Raw genomic sequence first — 22,253 nt, forward strand, 5'->3', positions numbered from 1 at the left:
TTCCTCAAGGGCGAATATATACAAGTGTAGAGTACGTAGAGTTTGTTTAGTGAATAGTCGAGCTAGCAGTTTGAGAAAAGAACTGTCACGGCCGTCTCTCTGTAATTTGAGACTAGTGAGAGGACCAGGACTAGAGTCTCTCATTGTCATTTGAGATGCTACATATTAAATGTGTTTTCTTTCTTTGGGTGTGGCAAGGGTTAATGTCAGTTTTCCTTGCCAGCAGCTTCTGACTCCAGGTGTTTCTGGTGTGGGACCACTCTTAGTCCCTTTATATACCCTCTGCTTCCAGCAGAGGGTGCCGGTTTTTCTGTTTGCCATTTGGATTCTGGGCCTGGAGGTGGAAGGAGCTATTTGAGTCCTTGCTCTTGGTTGCGGTGTGGAGTGCAGTACTGGTGCCTGACTACAGCCTATTGGAGTTAGTCTGTTGTTTTCCCCCGTGTCTGTCTTACCTTCTCTTGGTGTGTGGTTTTAGTGCAGCAGTGGGACTAGTGATCCTTACCTTCCTATTCACTTGCCAGGGTTTACTGTAGGGTATCTCAGGGCTTCAGGTTCCTGCTCGGCAACAGGTTAGGACCCTGTATAGGGACTGGCTAGGAGTGCTAGCTAGTGAGGCAGGTAAGTGGAGGAGGTGTCCATCTTCCCTCTCACCAGCATCAGGGCCCACCATTGTTATTGTGTCCTCGGTGTACCCCTTGTTTGTCTTGGTAAAACCCCTATCTGTTGTGTGTTTTACTTCACGCCAGACCTTCCCTAAGTCCGTGTTGTGACAAGCACCTGCCAGTTCCCGAGTTTGTATGGAGAGAAGGTATGCACACCAGTGACTATGTAAGGGGACTATATGAAAAGCAGAAACTGCTGTGTGAATACTGACATGAAAAATCCAATAGCTATATGTAAGAATGAAAATATGAAAATGGAATCTGCATTACTGCCATGAACATATGAATAAAGAGAAATTTAGCTACTGAATTGATCAATGCAATAGAGCCCCAACACTACGCCAAAGTATTTCTCTACGTTGGGGTCCCTAGCTTGTGTGTGTCCTCTCATGCAGTTAAAAAATTTACCGTGTTGGGAAGCTGAGACCCAGGCTATATATGCGTATAATTTGGACTGGCAACAAGTGTGGGTGGGGCCGGGTTCACAAACGAAAGACTACAAATCAATTAAGAAATAATGTCTGGAACACCAATTCTGAGTCTGAACTGGGTGCAAAAACCTAAAAAATCTACACTATATGGAGATAAGGTATGCACACCAGTGACTATGTAAGGGGAATATATGAAAAACAGAAACTGCTATGTGAATACTGACAGGAAAAATCCAATAGCTATATGTAAGAATGAAAATATGAAAATGGAATCTGCATTACTGCCATGAACATATGAATAAAGAGAAATTTTTTTTAGGTTTTTTTAAAGGGAACCTGTCAGCAGAAATTTCCTCTAAAACCTAAAAGATTCCCCCTCTGCAGCTCCTGGGCTGCATTCTAGAAAGGTCCCTGTTATTATTGTGCCCCCTTTCTGACCAAAATACTGAGTTTATAAAGTGGTACCTTTTTGGATTTGGATTCTGTAAATGGGACATGGGGGCGGGCTGCCTGGCGTCCGTTAGTCTGCCTCCTGCCGCTTTAGGCCGTCCCCCATCACTCCTTTCCATAACTGTGGACGCCCCCCAGTGCTCCACAGGTCCCTGCGCATGCCCAGTGCCCATCTCTCGTGGATGAGCACTGTGCCCTGTGTCACCGCGGGTGACGTGCGCGCAGGCTTTAGATTATGGGCGGTGCTGTGATGTTTATTACCAAGCAACCGCCCATAATCGCGGGACCGCGCTTTCCCCCTCGGCGTCCTTCGTTCTGCGCAAGCGCGGTGCTGCTGACCCCACGTCACCTCCTTCCCATGGTTTAGGTTTTAGAGGAAATTTCTGCTGACAGGTTCCCTTTAAGTTTTTGCACCCAGTTCAGACTCAGAATTGGTGTTCCAGACGTTTTTTTTTTTTTTTGTTTTCCCAAGTTTATTGGACATGGTATGATACAAACATTTAAACAGCCCCCCGTGGTGTTTTGAAGTTCATGCCAACAGTAGGCTGGGTTACTTGTAGGTTGGACAGGCCGCCAAAGTCCAGCAACTTCAGCATTTCCTTGGTGTCAGGGTCAACCTCAATGATCTCTTGATCTAGGGCAGACACCTCTGGGACATAGTTATCCCTTCTTTCCCTCTCCTCCTCCTGCAGTTTGATAGAAATGCCTCTGACAGGGCCTCTCTGGATGCGCTTCATTAGATGTGTGACATACCCAGCGATCTTGTTGCGCAGCTTTTTGCTGGGGATGATGGCGATCTCCTCACAAACGCGCTTGTTCGTGTGGAAGTCATTGCCCAGCCGGGTGTAGTATTTTTCAATGATGACCCGAGTGGCCTTCTTCACGGTCTTTGTTCTGACGCGTCCCATGTTGGACCGAGCTGGTAGAAGGCCAGACGTTATTTCTTAATTGATTTGTAGTTGCTATTGGATTTTTCATGTCAGTATTCACACAGCAGTTTCTGCTTTTCATATATTCCCCTTACATAGTCACTGGTGTGCATACCTTCTCTCCATATAGTGTAGATTTTTTAGGTTTTTTGCACCCAGTTCAGACTCAGAATTGGTGTTCCAGACGTTATTTCTTAATTGATTTGTAGTCTTTCGTTTGTGAACCCGGCCCCACCACACCTATTGCCAGTCCACATTATACGCATATATAGCCTGGGTCTCAGCTTCCCATACACGGTAAGTTTTTTAACTGCATGAGAGGACACACACAAGCTAGGGACCCCAACGTAGAGAAATACTTTGGCGTAGTGTTGGGGCTCTATTGCATTGATCAATTCAGTAGCTAAATTTCTCTTAATTCATATGTTCATGGCAGTAATGCAGATTCCATTTTTCATACTTTCCCTCTTACATATAGCTATTGGATTTTTCTTGTCAGCATTCACACAGCAGTTTCTGCTTTTCATAAATTCCCCTTACATAGTTCCCAAGTTTGTGTCATCAAATAGAACAGAAATGTCAAATCAAAAATCCATAATTGAAAATAGAAAATTTAAAGAGGAACGTAAAATACTGAAAAGAAGAGACGCATTTGACGATGGACTACTAAAGAAGAGTATTATTGGCTAATAAGTTTTTGAACCAAGAGGGAGAACATATTGTGGATGAAGTGAAATGATCCTGGAGGGTAGAACTGATAAGGTGGAAGATTTATACAGTGTGAGAAATGTGCGGAATTGGAAAGATCACTACTATAGTCTATAATAGCTCGCCATTCTCGATGGTCAATATGCGATTTGTGCAAATATAGGGATAAAATATACTTCTAAGCTATGCAGATACACTTATGTACAGAAATTAGACTTTGGTCTTTGGTGACTTTCCGGGCCAAAAACTGGATTCCACGACAAAGTACAAGTGATTAGTGATTCCAAACTTTTTTTTGCAGTTCATTGTGTTTTGTTTCATGGCAGTCTACATATCATTTTGGTTATTATTGAAGGGCTGGGTTTTAAGGGCAACATCTGCATTGAGTTTGCATGTTCTCCCTAGACATAAATAGGTTTCTTCTGTGAACTTTAGATTCTCATCACATTTCAAAAACATACTGAGATATCAATGGCGTCCTATAGAAATCGGCCCTAGTGTATTGAGTTCAGGCTTTTGCAAGTGTGAACTTTTCAGGATCTCCTCTGTGACCCCGAAGAGTGTGGCATAGGTATATAATTTAGGTAGCCTGCTCATGCCAGTGCAACAAGGCTGTTGTATACTAATAGTTGACAAAAAACAATGTGTCATTGTGTTGTATTCTCCAAGGGAAATGTTACTCATGTCAGTCTAATCCACAGTAGACGTGTCAGATTTTGTACAGGCATCACACTAATGAATGATGCCACTAAGGAAATGTAGATATAGTATATGGGGCAGCCCAGGGAGTATCGTCATCTATACACTCCAAAGTTTTCCCGACAGTGCCACTGGCCTGTCATGATATCAACACGTTGTATGCCCTCTTCAGACGTGTTTCCAGACAGACTGGCGACTCTTGTGGTCATCGACTGAGGTTAGAGGCCATTGTGAGTGGGTGGAATAGGTATTTATTGAACATTCAACAAATATTTTGGATTTTTTTTCCTATATGGTTGCTTCTTGACTAATGACCAGATATATGTATTGAGAAATGCATTGAGAAGTTTGCGTTAATAATAAACCAATAGGTCCTTCTCCGAATCTCGGAAGTGGAACATAATCTTCTACTGGTCTAACAATAGTTAATGCAGAAAAAAAATCATAATACATTTTATTTTAGTGTAGGCAAAAGATTTGCTTAATTCAAAATTATATGGAATCCGATGTCTTATACCTGAGCAATCCACATTTTTATTAATGTAAATGATCTGTTACGATCTATGGGCTGGACACAGATCTCCAAGAATCTGCCTCCAGAGCTTATTGTAATAGAAAGTAGGTGTAACCAGTGTGAGACATATAATGACTGACTGTTATAAGCATTCTCTGTCACGCTAGGTACGGGGAAGTACCAAGCGAAAGGGAAACCCTGTGTCTAGGGAAGGGTGAGATGGTGATCCCTGACCAAGCCTTCTGCTGGGCCCTGCGTTCCCTCACCGCCCTAGATAGGTTCCGCAACTATGCGCCAAGCCAGATACCTGACTTTGGCTGACCCTGATCTGGGCCTTAAATAGGCAGCCAATGGGACGAATTCTTCGTCAACCCCACTAGTCACAAAAGGAACACACAGGGATAAGAAACAAGGGAAAACCTCAAACAACTTATCTCTAGTAGACGAAGGGAGAGAAGTTGCAACAACCATTAAGATTCTCCAGATGTATGCAAGCCGCCTGCTTGCACTGAAGACTTGATAAGGATGTATCAAATATCACCAGCACCGACTGATAGGATGTGAAGGTATATAAAGCCACCAGGCAAGTGCTAATGGACAGCAGCTGAAAGGCTGAACAATGCCACAGGGTCCTAAAGGGAAAAGGATGAAAAAAAAAAAGCAGGAATGATAGAAGGTCAGGGAGCAGTTGTTGCAGCCAAACGCTGTGACCTTGTATAGCCGGACACCACAGGATTGTCTGTTACCCATGACAATCTCCAATCTCATTGGAACTGATCTTTGTCATTACAAACACAGCAGCAGTTGTCCAATCATAGTCCTGTCAGACTTTCTACAGAGCTGTGCTAAACTTTAAATAACACTTTTTCAGCTTCCACCCAACAGGCAACCATTGTGGGGGGAAGGTCAATACAGCAGAACTCATTACAAAAACACATCTGTAGTTGTAGTTCTTCTCTCATAGTGCTGTCAGCTCAGCTATACTGCCTTCCCCCACCTTGGCTATGTGAGATGTCAGCTAAAGAAAAGTTAGTTGTAATCAGACGTAGGATAACACCTGAGCTGACTGCAGAAGAAGACATCTGCAGTTGCAAAAGTGTTTGTAATGAGACAAAGTTCATCTCTGGTGTCCTTTGTTAGTTGTAATCACACACAGCTCTGCAGTGAGATCAGTAGAGCAGACTGTCAGTCATTACATGTCTCACACTGATAACTCCTTTCATTTAAAATAAGATTTGCAGACAGATTCTCAAGAGAAATCTGTGCCCCACCCATAGTTCTTAACAGCTCATTTACATATTTAAAACAAATGTGGATTTCTCTGGAATGAGACATCGGATCGCAGATATCAAGGTATCATTTTATTCAACTATATATGACCTACATGCCCATAGATGGCTTAGAAGGGTTAATCCTTCTGTCAGATTGCCTTTAACATATATGGTCCCTCCTCTCCGGCAGGCTGATTGGGGTAGATAAAGAAGGGGAGTCGAGGAAGAGGATAAGAAGAAGAGGAAAAACAATGATTTCATCTACTTTTTCAGTAGATATCAGTCCTGTTGTTTGTTTTCAACATAATGGAGCATGGACCAAGATTACATGTCACTTCATCAGGTTTTGCTTACGATTATCCAGTCTGTCTGACCACATGAACCTTATTTTTTCTAATCCAGACATCCCCTTTAATTATGCAGAGTGACTCAGACATTATTTTAATGAGATAGAAGGATTGTGGCGCTCACCACTTCCAAAGAACTTGAATAGCGAGCCAAAACGAAGAGTTTTAATAGGATTCAGTCAATAAATGGAACATACCAGGCAATCAACATTTCTGACTTAGTCAACATGTTACGGCTTTATTCTGCTGCTTCATTAAAACAAAATCCATCGTACGAAGCGCTAATTGACGCATGACTGATGGTAGATGGCCATATGGACCATTCTGAAGCACCGAGACAAATAACATCTTTCAATATCAGCAATATGTTTCAATAATTTGCTATTAATTGCGAATAACGAGGCTTTTGCTGATGTATCTGCCTCGAAACGACTCCGCGATAGTCAACGTTACCCTACAAAGAGTCGGGAAAAGTAACAACGTGATAAGAGAATACAATGAAGAGCCTCCTATTGTTCTAATGACAGTCACACAGGAGCAGATCGGGATGTAAAAGCTGCTTTTATTGTTGGATTTCATTCATAAGGTCTGTCAGGCACATTCTGTGCATCCCTGTGTTCTTCGTGATTTATAACCTTTCTCATCGGCCTCCTCCAGCTTTTCTCCTTTGACATTTTGGGATTAATGGCTACATTGGTGACAGTTCCATTAGCACTCAGAGTGTGCAAATAACTCACAAATGGCAGGTAGCTTCCTACTGTATTGATAAATGGGTTTTTAGGTTTTACAGACGCAGGAGGGGCGGTTGTGTTCTACAACATCCTACATTTTAATGTGCAGGCTTTAATGACCGCGCAACTGGTATTCGGTATCATTATTTCTTACTTTGGAGACTGCAGTAAGGGGAAATTGAAGTTAAAATATGACGATTACGAACCTTTAGTCATTGGATATCATTAGTGATGGCTATGCTGATGTCGTCCCTGAGCATTCATGGAAACACGAGTCAAGAATGTGATTCTCTTTTAGCGTTCATGCAGATTTTGCAGAATTTTTTGGAAGAATTAACTAACGAGATATATTGTACTGAGTAGTGGTAGGCGGACTCGCAGATACCCATGATCGGTGAGTCTAACCAGGTTAAAAAAAAGCCCAGTTCCGGCCCGGTATTGATCCAGGTAGCCTACTTTACGCTGGTCCTCATATAAGTGTATGGGGACCAGAATCCAGCAATTAAAAATTATGGTAGAAGGAATAGGGGGATAGCAACAAGTGGGCTATACTTACTGAGTCTCCAGCGTGGCTGTAACTGCTTCCGTGGCCACTCATTACCTTCCTTGCATATGCACTGCTTTTCCCACCCACCGGTGTCTGTGATTGGTTGCAGTCAGACACGCTCCCACACTAAGGGGTACTTACACGTCACGTTGTGACATCGCTACTGCTATATCGTCGGGGTCAAATCAAAAGTGACGCACATCCGGCGCCAGTAACGACGTCGCAACATGTAAATCCTAGATGCGCCGATAAACGATCGCAAAAGCGTCGTAAATCGGTGATCTGTGTAGTGTCAGTCATTTCCATAATTTCGCTGTAGCGACAGGTACGATATTGTTCCTTGTTCCTGCGGCAGCACACATCGCTGTGTATGAAGCCGCAGGAGCAAGGAACATCTCCTTACCTGTGTCCCGCCTGCAATGAGGAAGGAAGGAGGTGGGCGGGATGTTTATGTCCCGCTCATCTCCGCCCCTCCGCTTCTATTGGCCACCTGCCGTGTGACGTCGCTGTGACGCCGCACGACCCGCCCCCTTAGGAAGGAGGTGGGTCACCGGCCAGAGCGACGTCGCAGGGCAGGTAAGTGCGCGTGAAGCTGCCGTAGCGATAATGTTCGCTACGGGAGCTATCACAAGAGATCGCATCTGCGACGGGGGCGGGTGATATCGCGCTTGGCATCGCTATCATCGGCTAGCGATGTCGCAGAGTGCAAAGTACCCCTAAGTGGCAGTATGTCTGACGCTTCCAATCAATGTCTGCATGTCTATATCGTACAGTAAAAATAAATAAAAATTGGAGTAGGGTCCCTCCATATTATGATACCCAGCACAGATAAAGCATATGGCTACAGACTGCAGCCCCCAGCTGTGTGCTTATCTTGGCTCTATATCAAAATAGGATTAACCAAAATGCAATTTTTTTTTTTAAATTATTTAAATAAATCATTTTAAAAAAAACTGTGTACAATATCCCTAGTTATGATACTCAGCCAAGGTGAAGCCCGACAGCCGGGGGCTAGTATTTTCAGACTGAGGAGAGCCATGCTGTAGCTGTCCAGGATTGCCACATTATTAGATGCGACAGTCCCCAAACTGTACACAGGTAGTCCCGATTACCCTGCCACTAAGCCCTAGATTAGTAATGGGAGGTGTCTATGAGACCCCCCATTACTAATCTGTAAGTGAAATGAAATAAACACAAACATTGAAAAAAATAATTATTTGAAATAAAATACAAAAAAGCACCCTTTTTCACCACTTTATTAAACCCAAAAGCACCCTTGCAGGTCCGACGTAATCCACAAGAGGTCCCGTGACGATTCCAGCTCTACTACATCTGAAGTTTCAGTGCGCGATAATGCAACATGACCGCCCTCTGTGGATGTCAGGCAGAGACTGAGCAGTGATGAGCGGTGACATCACTCAGGCTAGTTGCAGCCACAGCTGGAAGTTCCCAAGGTCCTCCACCTATGACCGCAGGTAACTTGACCTCAGGTGGCTTCATTAAACTCAGTGACCTCACGTTTTGCTTTTTTTTTTTTTTTTTTTTTTTATTTTTCCTTTATTTTATTTTTTTATTACCTGAGTGCTGTATCTGGATCAATACCCAGAATTTACTGAGAACTCCTGGGCTTGGCACTCGGCCACCCATATATTTTCTACGAGATTCCTAGAGGTAGCTGAGTGTTGTAATTGACTAAAATACTCAGCTTAGTCATATTGACATATCAAGGATAGGTTAAACTATTTAATGGCCAGGGACCAATTATTCCCTTTCAAACCTCCTACTTAGATTATTCCTACCCTATATCTGCTGATTAAAATCATTCAGCTACCAGCCTCCTTAACATGTTTCACCATGACTGGCTTCATCAGGGGGCTGAGGCTATACTGGCTACACTATAACCTCAGCCCCCTGATGAAGCCTGTGAAATGATTGTTTCGTGCCAATAGAATTCTGGTTGGCTTGTGTAAACTGATCATTAATCAGCTGATCAGTCGATCATATACTTATCTTGTACATAGCTGATCAGCGGTAGATTAACGGCCATGGGCAGTAAGTGTAAGTAGAAAAAAAAAGAAAAAAAATGAGCTGGAGCATAAGTTGGTATACATGCAATAATACAAGCATGTTCTCACTGTGACATTTCACAGACAAAACACAAGTGTAAATATGTCTTAAAGGGGCTCTGTCAGCAGGTTTCTGCAATGTAATCTGAAGACAGCATGCTGCTAGGGTTAAAACTGAAAATTCAGTCCTGCATGTCTTATCTCGCAGTCCTTTTTTTGTTTCCCTGCAATGTTAGTATAAGCCTCTTATCTTTATCATTAGTGGATCTCAGCAGATCTTGAGATGTAGTCTAACTCCGCCCCCTTGTGTGATTAGCAGCTTCTGTCTGTGGAAATATACACGAAAGCATGGTGTGGGCGGAGGCAGCTCTCCCAGCACCGCTACATATAAAATCTAAAATCTTTCACTGTGTCAGAACGGCTGCACCCACTAATCTTAAGTGATACATCGTTGAACTCAGAGTCGCTTTGCCTACATCATGCTGCTCTTAGGTGAGGTAGAAAAAATCTGCAGATATCAGATTCCCTTTAAAGGGTTTTTCCCACAAAGTTAATTTAAAAGTTGATTTTGATCATTAGAACTTGAAATAATAATTTCCACAATTACGGTAGATGTGTTAAAAATATTTGTTCCTGTGTTGAGATAATGTGTCCCTGCTATGTGCTGTTTAATGGCTGTGTTTGACTGTACAGGGACATCTGATATCTGATCATACCACATCTCCTGGGATGGAGAGGATGTAAAAAAAAGTATACAGGCATTACAGCTTCAGCTCACAGCTGGTGATTCTTTTTGTGAGGTGAAACATTTCACTGCCAGTTTTTAAAAAAATGTTTTATCTCAAAGAAAGAATATTTTGCAATCCCATGCTTTAATGTCTGTATACTTTTTTTACTTCCTTCCCTGCCCAGGAGATGTGGTATGATCAGACCATGTTCCTTTACGGTCAGACACGGCCATTACACAGTACATAGCAGGACACATATATAAGATTATCTCAGCACAGGAACAGTTTTTTAAAAACACATCTAATTGTGGAAATTATTATTATTCCAAGATCTACTGATTTATTTGTGAGACAACCCCTTTAAGTTAAAGGGCTGCTCAGTCAAGAAATAGGGGTAGACTATCCAATATAAAGCGCAGCCCAAGGAGAAGCGTAGTGCAGTTTCTGAATACAAAAGCTGGATGATCCCTGTAGTTCTAGATAATGAGAAGGGTTCCTGTGGCTGGATGCTCATCTTAAAGCTTCATTATACTCTGTATATTTTTTTTTTCACAGTGGAGGACACACGGGTACGTCTTTATGTCATACTGAACAGAAGCCTGAATTTGTAGATCATTTTTTTCTAAATTCCACTGCAAAATGTATGAAATCTAATATTTTGTCATATTTAAAGGGGTTGGTTCAGTTGGAGTGTCACTTATTTTGGCAGATTTGCCCTTAGAGCATGTGTTCTTTTTAGGGGCATTATTGAATGGGAACAGGTCTGTTCCTCTATTCTGGCCAAAAATAATATTGTGCAGTTTGGCTAATAAGAGCTGTCAAAGAATACAGAGCAGTCAGAAATATGAGTCTGCTGTGTTAAAGGTACTTCCTGCTAAAGATAATATATGTGTATATATATATATATATATACACACGTGGGGCGATCCAAAAGTAATGATAATCAATAATAAACACAATGAATATGTATAAAAAAAAAAATATTTTTCTACTTAGTCTCCTAACAAGTCTATACATTTAGTCCATATCTTTTCTAAACTTAGAATTCCCTTCGAATTCACGTCGCTATTGTCGTTAAATTTCTTGCCCCGGAGGTGTTCCTTGAGGCGAGGAAAGAGAGAAGTCACTGGGGGCTAGATCTGGTGAATAGGAGGGGTGTTCCACCAGTTCAAAGCCCGCTTCTTGAATGGTTGCCATGGCAACTGCAGCTTTGTGAGCCGGCGCGTTATCTTGGTGAAACAGCACTCCAGCCCGCAGTTTGACGCGCCTTTTCTCCTTGATAGCCTCCCGCAATCTTCTTATTTGTTCTGCGTAGTAGAAGCCCGTAATAGTGACTCCCTTCTCCAAATAGTCCACCATAATAATTCCTTCAGCGTCCCAAAAAACGGACGCCATAACCTTCCCTGCTGAGCTTGACACTTTGAATTTCTTCGGCGTCGGTTCGTTTCCATGTCATCGATTGTTGTTTAGTTTCGGGATCAAAGTGATGGATCCAGGTCTCGTCCATGGTCAAAAAACGTGACAAAAAATTCTCCTTCTCTGCTTGGAACTTTTCGAGATTTGCTATTGAAATGTCAACTCGTTTCTTCTTTTGCTCGTCGGTTAACATTTTTGGCACCTAACGCGCGGAGACCTTTCTCATATGCAATTATTTTGCAAGGATTCTTTGAATACTGCCATATGAGATCCCTGTGACCTCAGCTACATGCCTGATAGTCAGTCTTCGATCTGCCAATACAACTTCTTCAACTTTTTTCACGTTTTCTTCATTGAGGGACGTGGATGGGCGTCCTTCACGATGTTCGTCTTCCGTCAATGTTCTTCCCAGCTTAAATTCCTTGGCCCAGTGTGCAACTGTGGAATATGGAGGAAAAGAGTCCCCCGATGTTTCCACCAAGTGGCTGTGTATGTCTTTGGTAGTCATTGTTTTCAAGCAGAGGTATTTGATGACAGCTCTGAGCTCGTTTTTTTCCACTTTGATGTTCACTCCTCGGCTGTTCATATTCAAATGAATGTAGCTCCCGGGAATCGTGGCCTATTTAAGTGATTTTTTTTTCCTGGACTAGTGGGTACCTAAGAGAGAAGAAAACATTTTATTTTAATTTCTGTGTGCAATAGAAATAACCGATTATCATTACTTTTGGATCGCCCCTCGTATATATATAAAATCACCTATACACTTATGATTGCTGGAGATCTGACTTCTGGGACTGCCACTAATCTCGTGAAAGGTTTCCCAAAGTTCCCTTCGTGAAATCAGTGGTAGTGCGCATGTATCACTCCATCTCCATTCACTTTTACGGGAGTGATAGTGCAGACATACGCACATGCATGCTCACCACTCTTCCATTCACATTGAGGAAATTTTGGCTCCCTTCGCAATTGATTGTTGGGGTCCCAGCAGTTGGATTCTCAATGATAAAATAGTTATAACAAATCTTGTTGATTGTTGTAAATGTCCGGTAATATTATATGGTGATCATGTAATACATAGCAGTGTCAAGTCTAAAGGGGAAGCTTTATCTCGCAGCTTATAGTGGGGGTGTGAGTGGTGGAGCTCACACTGTGATGCCCATGTGTCCTAATAGACATTATATAACATATCTGCCGTTGTACGACAGGTCATTTTCTTTTTCATACACTTTTTAGAATGTTTGTGTGCAAAAAAGGAAATATTCTCCAATCTTCTCCACTGGCTTCTAATACAGTGAAAAATATCAAGGGCTGTGTTTATGGTGACTTATAATACAAGAATGCATTATACATTACGAGTCGAAGCACGGCCGGGAAATATGACAGCGCAAACTGGAAGCCATGATATATGATGTGTTTTGATGGCATTCATAAGGGCAGGTGTGACGAATAAATTAGGCATGGCCATCTGTATAGGAGCGATCAGATGATTAGTTCCTCCCGAGGGTAGGATAGGAGGCAGATCGGATGCACTTTTGTCTTTCTTGTGTCCCGTAAAACTTGAATCCTTGGTTTACTGCTGCTGTGCTTCACTGCTGTGGTTAATTACTGCCAGCGAGGTCTGATCTGACAGCTCCGCACTATGGAGCTCGCTGCTGCCGCATGTTCCTGTTCAACTGTTTTTTTATTTATACACTTGGAAGTTGTCTTGTTTAATTTATTTGTAGAAGATGACATCAACTCACCGTTATGTCACTATACAAGGGGTCCCCAACCTGTGGCCGGGAGCCACATGTGGCTCATGGGCCCCTGATGTGTGGCTCGTTGCTGTCTGACAAGTAGATGCATTTGCACCAGGTCTTGCAAATAGCTATGAAGATCAGGTCTTCAAATGTTGACACTTGCGAGTAGCCCCACACAGAAGAGCAGATCTAAATGGAGGTAGAAACCCCTAGTTATTTATATACTGCCTCAGTATGGTGATTTCTGTGGAAAAGCTTTCACTGTCAGTCTACTGGTAATTGGTGTCACTACTGTGGGAGATGGGAGCTAAATGTGGCTTGTGACCCTCTCTCAGAGCTCAATGTGGCTTGTGACCCTCTCTCAGAGCTGAATGTGGCTTGTGACCCTCTCTCAGAGCTGAATGTGGCTTGTGACTCTCTCTTAGAGCTTAATGTGGCTCATAAACCTCTCTTAAGGCGGCATTACATGCTACGATTTATCTGACGATATGTCGTCGGGGTCACAGATTCCGTGACGCACATCCGGCATCGTTAGCGACGTCGTTGCATGTGACACCTACGAGCGACTCCGAACGATCGCAAATAGGTTGAAAATCGTTGATCGTTGACACGTCATTCACTTTCAAAATATTGTTCATCGTTTGGAACGCAGCAGACATATTGGTACGTTTGACACCCTGCAAACGACGAACAACATCCACACGACCGCCTTGGTCAAACAATATCTCGCTGAACGATTTTGCGTGGCTTGTGAGATCGTTACGTGTGACCGCTAATAAACGACCTATGAGCGATCTCGGCAAATCGTAACTACGATCTGGGCGTGTCACATCGCTAATGAGATTGCCAGATAAATTGTAGCGTGTAAAGCGACCTTTAAGCCCGCTTTACACGCTACAATAAATCTTACGATGTGTCGGCGGGGTCACGTCGTAAGTGACGCACATCCGGCATCGTAAGTATAATTGTAGTGTGTAAAACCTTTGTGCAATTGCGATTGAACAAAAATCCGTTCATCGCATGCACGTCGTTCATTCTTTAAAAAATGAACGTGAGGTTGTGCAATGTTCCCGAGGCAGCACACATAGCAGTGTGTGACACCCCAGGAACATTGAACGACAGCTTACCTCCGTCCGCGGCTCCCGCCAACAATGCGGAAGGAAGGAGGTCGGCGGGATGTTTACGTCCCGCTCATCTCCGCCCCTCCGCTTCTATTGGCCGGCTGCCGCGTGACGTCGTTGTGACGCCGAACGTCCCTCCCACTCCAGGAAGTGGACGTTCGCCGCCCACAGCGAGGTCGTATGGACGGGTAAGTACGTGTGACGGGGGTGATTCGTCTGTGCGGCACATTCAACAAATTGAACGTGCCGCACATACAATGGGGGCAGTTACGATCGCATACGATATCGTATGCAGAATCGTAACGTGTAAAGCAGACTTTAGAGTTGATTGTAGCTCACAGCCCTCTCTCAGAGCTGGATTTGGCTCGCGACCCTCTCTCATTGCTGAATGTGGCTCTCAATGTCAGAAAGGTTGGGGACCACTGCACTATACGAACGACAGATGAATAGAATCGCATTGCATCATTTGAGGGCACCAGATATCCACATATATTTCCATTCTAGACAGTAGCAGTGTCCTCCCTTTGATACTGGTCCAGGAATTTGCGTTAAAATTGGTATTGCTCTGAAATCAAAGACCAGCTAATCCAGGTAGCAATTCAAGAACAAGAGATGGATAATCTGACTGTAATAAATTATTAGCATCTTTATGGCCGCTTTCACACTGCGTCCCCTCCATGTTCAGTGGTCCCATCAGGGCTTCCTTCCAAACCCCCCGCAAAATGGGTTTCGGACGTATGCACCGATGGGGCCACTGACTATAAATGGTGCAGACGGATTCACCATGTGCTCTGTCGTGAACCATTTTCGGGAGTATACTCCTATTGGAGGCAGACACCCAGACACAGTCTGCTACATAAATCACTGCCGATCATTCTGTATATAGCTAACGGCCCATTTGAAGGGACATAAGATAGCATTGGCTTGTTGAGTTGACAGCTACTTTCTTCTTCTTCTAATACATACCTTAAAGCTTAACTTGGCCAACCTTGGAGAGAGGGGAAAAAGCGCTGTGAGATGCCCCTGTCTGCCACTACCTAACGCGAAAAAGCAAAAGAATTGGGTGCTTCAATGCAGACTCCCCATACTTTTCTCCCCTAACATCATCTGTCTGGGGAGAGTTGGGAAGCTCTCATGCACTTTAGATGGTTGACCAGTTTCTCCATTATCGGCAAGTTTGGACAACTTTAATATGTGTGGGACCTTTGATCCACTCACAGTAGATACAGACATGAGTTGGGTTAATGGGAAAGTTAAGCTATCGTCAAGGCATTTACAAATAGGCTCCATTTTATGGTTATGACGCTCAATGATAATACAAAGTGGAAATTAAAGTGCCCGGTCAGCATTGCACACACGATTCCACAGTTGACAGCTGCTACAATATAGGTAATCCGATTACATTTACCTTCCTTTTAAGTTTTGTTGTGTCTTTTTTTTATATCCCAAAGACTTCAAGAACCTCCAATGAAAAATCACTCTGTCCGGACATCTCTATGGTGACATCCACTTTAGATGTAGAGAATAGCATTCCTCGCCGGTGCTTAGAGGCTTACACTTGATGTGTGCACGTTAAGCTTCCTCCCACCTCTCGGGTTTTCCACCTTAATGGCTGTCTCATCAGAGATAGACTTTTCCAAGGAGCAGACGCTATAACAAAAGCAGATGTTTAAAATATGTTGACAGCTTCAGAATTAGTATCATCGAAAATCCTCCTGTAATCGTTCCCCTCGGGGCATCAGTAAGCTCTCCATGATCACAGCTTGTTGCACGTTCTAAACTTAAGGCTGAGAAGCTCTCGAAAACCGAATGTAATTGAGAGAAAAAAGGTTCGTAAGTGACATGTAAAGAATACAGGTATAAAGTGGTATGAGCAGTAATTGATGAGAAGTTTACAAGCGGCTCATAACAAATGAACTTATAAAGAGCAACATGGAAAACGGCTTTTATGAAATATTACAAGTAACAGTGACCATGATTGTCAATGGTTCTCTACCTTAAGGATTTACAACAATACCACCTTAAGTCATCTTACCTTTGCTCCATGGACTTGACTCGACTTGTTCTTTTACAGGCAATGCCGATTACGTGCTCCTGGTCTCATTCATACCAGTGAATTTGCCGCCATTTTTGCCTCGTGGTCCTGAATGTTAGTCACTTCGGCAGCATGTTTTATTCTTCAGTTCTTAAATTATAGAAGTCAATTTAGCAATATAAATGAGGCAGCTTCTTATGTAAAATTCTATTTATCTGTTTTTTTTTCAGTGTTTGCAAGTTCAGATCCCGTGCCCGGATTTCAGGAGGATACGCTGCAGTTAGCGTTCATCGACCTCAGACAAGTAAGACGTGTTTTTATTCATATGTGTTTCTTATGTTTATTGGGTTATTTATCTGTAAATGTAATTTCTACACGGAGATTAAGGGAACCTGACGTGAGATTCATGCTGCCCGAATTAAGGGTGGTATAAATCAGACTAGCGGCATTATTGCAGCCGTGTATGTATTGCTCTAAAAAGCTGTGGCATTCAGAGAAAACATATTTTGAAAAGGCAGCTGGGGGCTATGTGTCTCTGATGACTAGTCCTGGGCAGGTTCTCCTCGCCTCACTCCCTTAGAATTCCTTTGTATGTGTATATGGAGAAGACATATCAGTCAAGGGCAATGGGGCAGGGAAAAACCTCCGAGGACCGGGAGTAGACCTATGAGTCATGGGAAATGGGCCAGGGAAAAAACGCTAGGGACCAGGAGTAGATCTATCAGTGATGGGAAATGGGGCAGGGAAAATCCACCGGGGACTGGGAGTAGACCTATGAGTCATGGAAAATAGGTCAGAGAAAAAACGCCGAGGACCGGAAGTAGACCTATGAGTCATGGAAAATAGGGCAGAGAAAAAACGCCGAGGATCGGGAGTAGACCTATGAGTCATGGGAAATGGGGCAAAGAAAAAACGCCGAGGACTGGGAGTAGACCTATGAGTCATGGAAAATAGGGCAGAGAAAAAACACCGAGGATCGGGAGTATACCTATCGGTCAAGGGAAATGGGGCAGGGAAAAACTGCCGGGTACGAGCCTCGAACTAGTCATCTGAGACAGATAGTTCCTGGCTGGGTATTTTCCTTGAAACACAGCAGCCAATGCCTGATTGATGCTGCCCATGGGTTAGACACCATGAATCGCTCATGTCAGGTTCTTTTTTGAAATCTTTAGTGGAGAGATCCATTTCTAGTAACTGTACCTACTTTGAAGAACCCCAAACTTTTTTCTTTTATGAAAAATGTAAATACTTTTTTAAATACATTAAATGCCTTATTTAATCATTGCCCATGACATGTAAATGATTCTAAATTTTCCTCATTACCTCCTCATGTCTCTGAATTTCACACTCTGCGCTTCACTAGGTGATTGACGGTTAGCACTGCTGCAGCATGTCAGCCAGTAAGTGGAGGGCCGATACGGCTCGCTCACACCCCGTATAACACGGACGAGGGCTCTCCAAGGTTTTATCGGATAACCCTCTCACCAATGTTATTCTATGGGGCAATGCCAATCAGTGTTTTTTTTCCAATACCAATTCAGTTGCACATGCTGCGAGTTGCAGCATAAATCAAAGTCTACGGGTGCGTGGAAATCATCGAACTGCACTTGGATGTCATCCAAGTACAGTCCAATTTATGCCAACACAGACAAAGGAAAAGTAGGAGAAATTAAGTTTTCTGTCTTCTCTGCACCTGTGATACGATTCTCTCATGGGATAGAATCAGATCACGGTAAAATGACCCTCGGCTTACCCTCTGATCAGAGTTTGAGCCAAATGTCATTATCCTAATTGATCCGATTCTCTCACAGGAGAGGATCATCACTCATCTGAGCCCAGCCTAAGGTTGAGGATGAAACTGTGAGCCGAGACAGCAGATGTGCTCCGTCCCACCCAGAGCACTTTACCCTCATTTGCATATTGCAGAGTAGTAGTTTTGGATAATAAACATATGTATTCACTTCTGTTCTTATAACCTACACATGTGTAGTTAGTTTGGGGAGGTAAATTGAGAGAACATATTTTCTTTAAAGTGCAACTATTAAGTAAAAATACTGGTTGAGACTGAAGCTGACGCCACCATGTGTGTTCTCCCCCCTATTTCTGCATTCTAACAACCAACATCTAGTGTCTCTGTGATCTCTATACAGTAAAATCAAATCAAAATCAAATTTTATTCTGCCTTCACATTATGAAAAGGTTTCAGGATTAGAGATGTGTGGACCCATGGACGTTCGGGTTCAGTGGGTTCACCTGGACTGTAGATAAAGTTCGGTTTGGGACCTGGACTTACCTGAACCTCGTTGGAAGTCACTGATTAGGCAATGCGGTTCTGCATCCACATACAGTCCACCATAAATAGAGGACTTCCAAGGACGGGGTTTTTTCACTTTTTTTTTGGTGCACACTACATCCGATCACACTGTTCTTACCCCCAGAGCGAGCCGTTCAAACACTGCAAGTGGCTCGCACTGGGCTGAGCACTAAGCGTATCCGAGCACAGCGCTGCTTGGGCGATTGGTCACATATGTAATGCATCTGAACTCCAAACTCGTCCATTGATTGTTTTTTTAAAAGTTTGTCTTCGGTATGAAGAACAAACATTACTGTTCGGGTCCGCTCATCTCTACTCAGGACTTGTCTAGTGGGGCATTGATTTCCCTGGATAAGTGCTACCTGCCATCTTGGAAGCACACCCGTTTGTGTGTGATGTATATAATTTGCAAGAGGAACCTCACAATCTGTCCCTTGCAAATCGTGTGGTCTGCCTCCCTTGTAATGCGTAATAAAGTCAGGTGTACGCTCCCCAGAATCATCCGTGCACTGCACATTCCCAGGCAGACAGAATGTAGCACCAATGTTTATATTTGCAAGGAGTCAATGGTGATGTCACTCTTGCAAATTATGTAAATTGCATGCAAAGGGGTGTGCTTACAAGATGGGACTAGTTCGAGGAAAGCAACACCCCACCCAACTAATGCAGAGACATTTGCATAGCGCATGTACTGAATAAAGCGTCCATTGGACTGGACCGCCAGTGCTGTATCGGGGGATTGTAAAAGGTATTTTTTGTGATATATAGAGGGGGTTAGGGACTTATATACAGCTTGCTAGATTGCTATAAAAGAGGCATTAAAGGTGGTGGCTTTAGTTTATATTGGAAAAACCTGGCGACAGGTTCCCTTTAAGAACTAAAATAACTTATCAAATGGGTTCCCCTCCTAGTAGCAGTTTTAACTATTTTATGGTATTTGTACTAATTTGCCACCTCCTGACATTAATTTAGCCAATTACACAACTTCTTGACTTTTTTCCCAGACACTTCTCAGAAGTAAAGGAAAGCGCTCAGAACACATAATACATTTTGGCAATATATTCAACTGGTTTGCCTTTTTTTCTTTAGGAATTATGTCACATTTTGCCTTCTAGAATGTCACAGGAGACCAGACTTACAACAATGTTGTTTGGTTTAGTACATTTTTATTTTTTAGCTTTTTATTTTGATTTTCATCATGCTTTAGTTTATTATTTTTATTTTTTATAATTTAATCTTATTATATCTTATATTATTTGCGTTATTTTTTATACTCGTACATGTGATAGAAATAATTATTGGATTGAGTTTATTTCAATAAACAGACAGTGAAGAAATATGGTAATATCTGAAGTATGGATGATACTTTTCACTGAATTTAACAGTCACCAGTGAACTTTCTTTTAGGAAGAGACATTGACACCACATTGCTGAAAAAAACCATAGCTTTACAAACACTTAAGTTACATCATTAGGGCTCTCTAGGGCTTTGCCGGGTCTTGTGTCAGGGTTAGTGAAATTATTTTTTCCCCTTGAGCCTAGTAGTCCAAAATGAGAAACTCAGCTTAAAAGAAAACCTTTGCGGAAAAGGTTACAGTATCTGAAAAGGATCGTGAAATAAGAACAGCGGACGAATAAAGCCGGTGCTTACAATTTCATATTACATAGATGTCGCTGATGGCATTTTATCAAGTATTATACATCCTACACCTACGCCTCTCCAATGAATACTATCCCATTTAAGACATCGATAACAATCCAAAAAAGTTTTCATCTGTCGACGATATAAAAAAAAAATATATATATATATTTTAGTTTTTACAAAATAATTCACTGCAAAATTAAGTATAAAAAATGATCAGACTACAGTGCGTATAACGGAGTGGTCACTCCTCAGACACATTGGAAACCGCAGAGATGCTTATATTTTTTGGACCGCTGTGACTTGGAAAAAATCTTTTGCCTTTGGTTACCTTTAGTTAATAATGTTGCATTTATTTCAGTCTGCAATCTTCATGCATTCATTAACAGACCCCGTCTTTTGCAGTTTATAACCTACGTGTCTTTTGGGTGTATACCTCCAGGTAAACCATGCTGGATATGAGGTATGGTCTCACGTATTAGAACAGCTTCATTCCTGCAGTGATTTTCCTTCCTACACGACATGAAAGATCATGTATTTTCCTCTCTATCTACAACCTGAGTTAGCCTCTTTCCCTGTCACGGGGAACAGACAGTCCTGTGGTGTCTGGCTATAGAAGGTCACAGCATTTGGCTGCGCAAACTGCTCCCAGAACGTCTATTATTCCCACTTGATGTATATGGTATCTTATGTGTCTCCTCTGGTTGGGGGTTTTCTCTTTCCCTTTAGGACCCTGGAGAGTTCCTCACCCTTTCAGCTATTTTCATCAGCACTTCCCTTTGTGTCCTTAAATTATATCATTCCCTGCTATTCTGTTCTGATGATAGCTCTAAATCCCTACAGATCCTGAGTGCAAGCAGTCAGATTGCATTAATTTGGTGTAATTTCGTTGCTTGTTGCAGTCCCTCTCCCTGAATTTTCATGGAGATAAGTTATTTATCTTCCCCTATTTGTTATCCCTGTGTGTCCTTTAGCGCTTAGTGGGGTTGACAAAAAGGTCATCCACTACCTAGGGCTCAGAAAATGGTCAGCCTAGTACCAGGTATCCTGCTCGGCGCATAGGTATAGAACCTATCTAGGGCGGTGAGGGAACCAGGGCCCAGTGGTAGGTTTGGTCAGGCGTCACCATCTCCCCCTTTCCCTATACACAGGGTCTCCCTTCTCTTCCGTTTCACCGTGTGCTTGGTACTTTCCCGTATCTAGCGTGACACTCTCCATGTGACTGCTTTCCTCTTCTCTCCTGTGTGATTTCCTATGTACAATTTCTTTATCTGCTGCTATCTCTAACACTGAAAGAAGGGAGAGAAAGAAGGGAGAGAGATCAAAGAGATAAGTCTAAAGGTACCGTCACACTAAGCAACTTACCAGTGATCCCAACAACGATAGGGATCGCTGGTAAGTTGCTAGGAGGTTGCTGGTGAGATGTCACACTGCGACGCTCCAGCGATCCCACCAGCAACCTGACCTGGCAGGGATCGCTGGAGCGTCGCTACACAAGTTGCTGGTTAGCTCACCAGCAACCAGTGACAAGCCCCCAGCGCCACGTGGAAGATGCTGCGCTTGGTAACTAAGGTAAATATCGGGTAACCAACCCGATATTTACCTTGGTTACCACCGCACGGAGCTACACGTGCAGAGAGCAGGGAGCAGCGCACACTGCTTAGCGCTGGCTCCCTGCTCTCCTAGTTACAGCACACATCGGGTTAATTACCCGATGTGTGCTGCAGCTAAATGTGCACAGAGCAGGGAGCAGCGCACAATGCTTAGCGCTGGCTCCTTGCTTTCCTAGTTACAGCACACATCGGGTTAATTAACCCGATGTGTGCTGCAGCTACATGTGCACAGAGCAGGGAGCAGCGCACAATGCTTAGCGCTGGCTACTTGCTCTCCTAGTTACAGCACA

General features: G+C 43.0%; 2 protein-coding genes across 3 annotated transcripts in view; one reads left to right on the forward strand and one right to left on the reverse strand.

Annotated features, from left to right (window-relative positions):
• EXOC6 (exocyst complex component 6) overlaps positions 1–22,253 on the forward strand; it is a 364,846-nt gene that overhangs the window by 265,636 nt on the left and 76,957 nt on the right. For both annotated transcript variants that reach the window (XM_075348570.1, XM_075348571.1), the window contains one exon: positions 16,625–16,698. In XM_075348570.1, coding sequence (XP_075204685.1) covers positions 16,625–16,698 — 74 coding nt within the window. The remainder of the gene's footprint in view (positions 1–16,624; positions 16,699–22,253) is intronic.
• LOC142313293 (small ribosomal subunit protein eS17-like) lies at positions 2,001–2,467 on the reverse strand. The gene has a single exon (XM_075352291.1). It carries the CDS (start codon positions 2,449–2,451, stop codon positions 2,044–2,046), a length of 408 nt encoding a protein of 135 aa, XP_075208406.1. The 5' UTR covers positions 2,452–2,467; the 3' UTR covers positions 2,001–2,043.

This window comes from Anomaloglossus baeobatrachus, chromosome 5 (genome assembly GCF_048569485.1).
Source record: "Anomaloglossus baeobatrachus isolate aAnoBae1 chromosome 5, aAnoBae1.hap1, whole genome shotgun sequence".
NCBI classification, from domain to species: Eukaryota; Metazoa; Chordata; class Amphibia; order Anura; family Aromobatidae; genus Anomaloglossus; species Anomaloglossus baeobatrachus.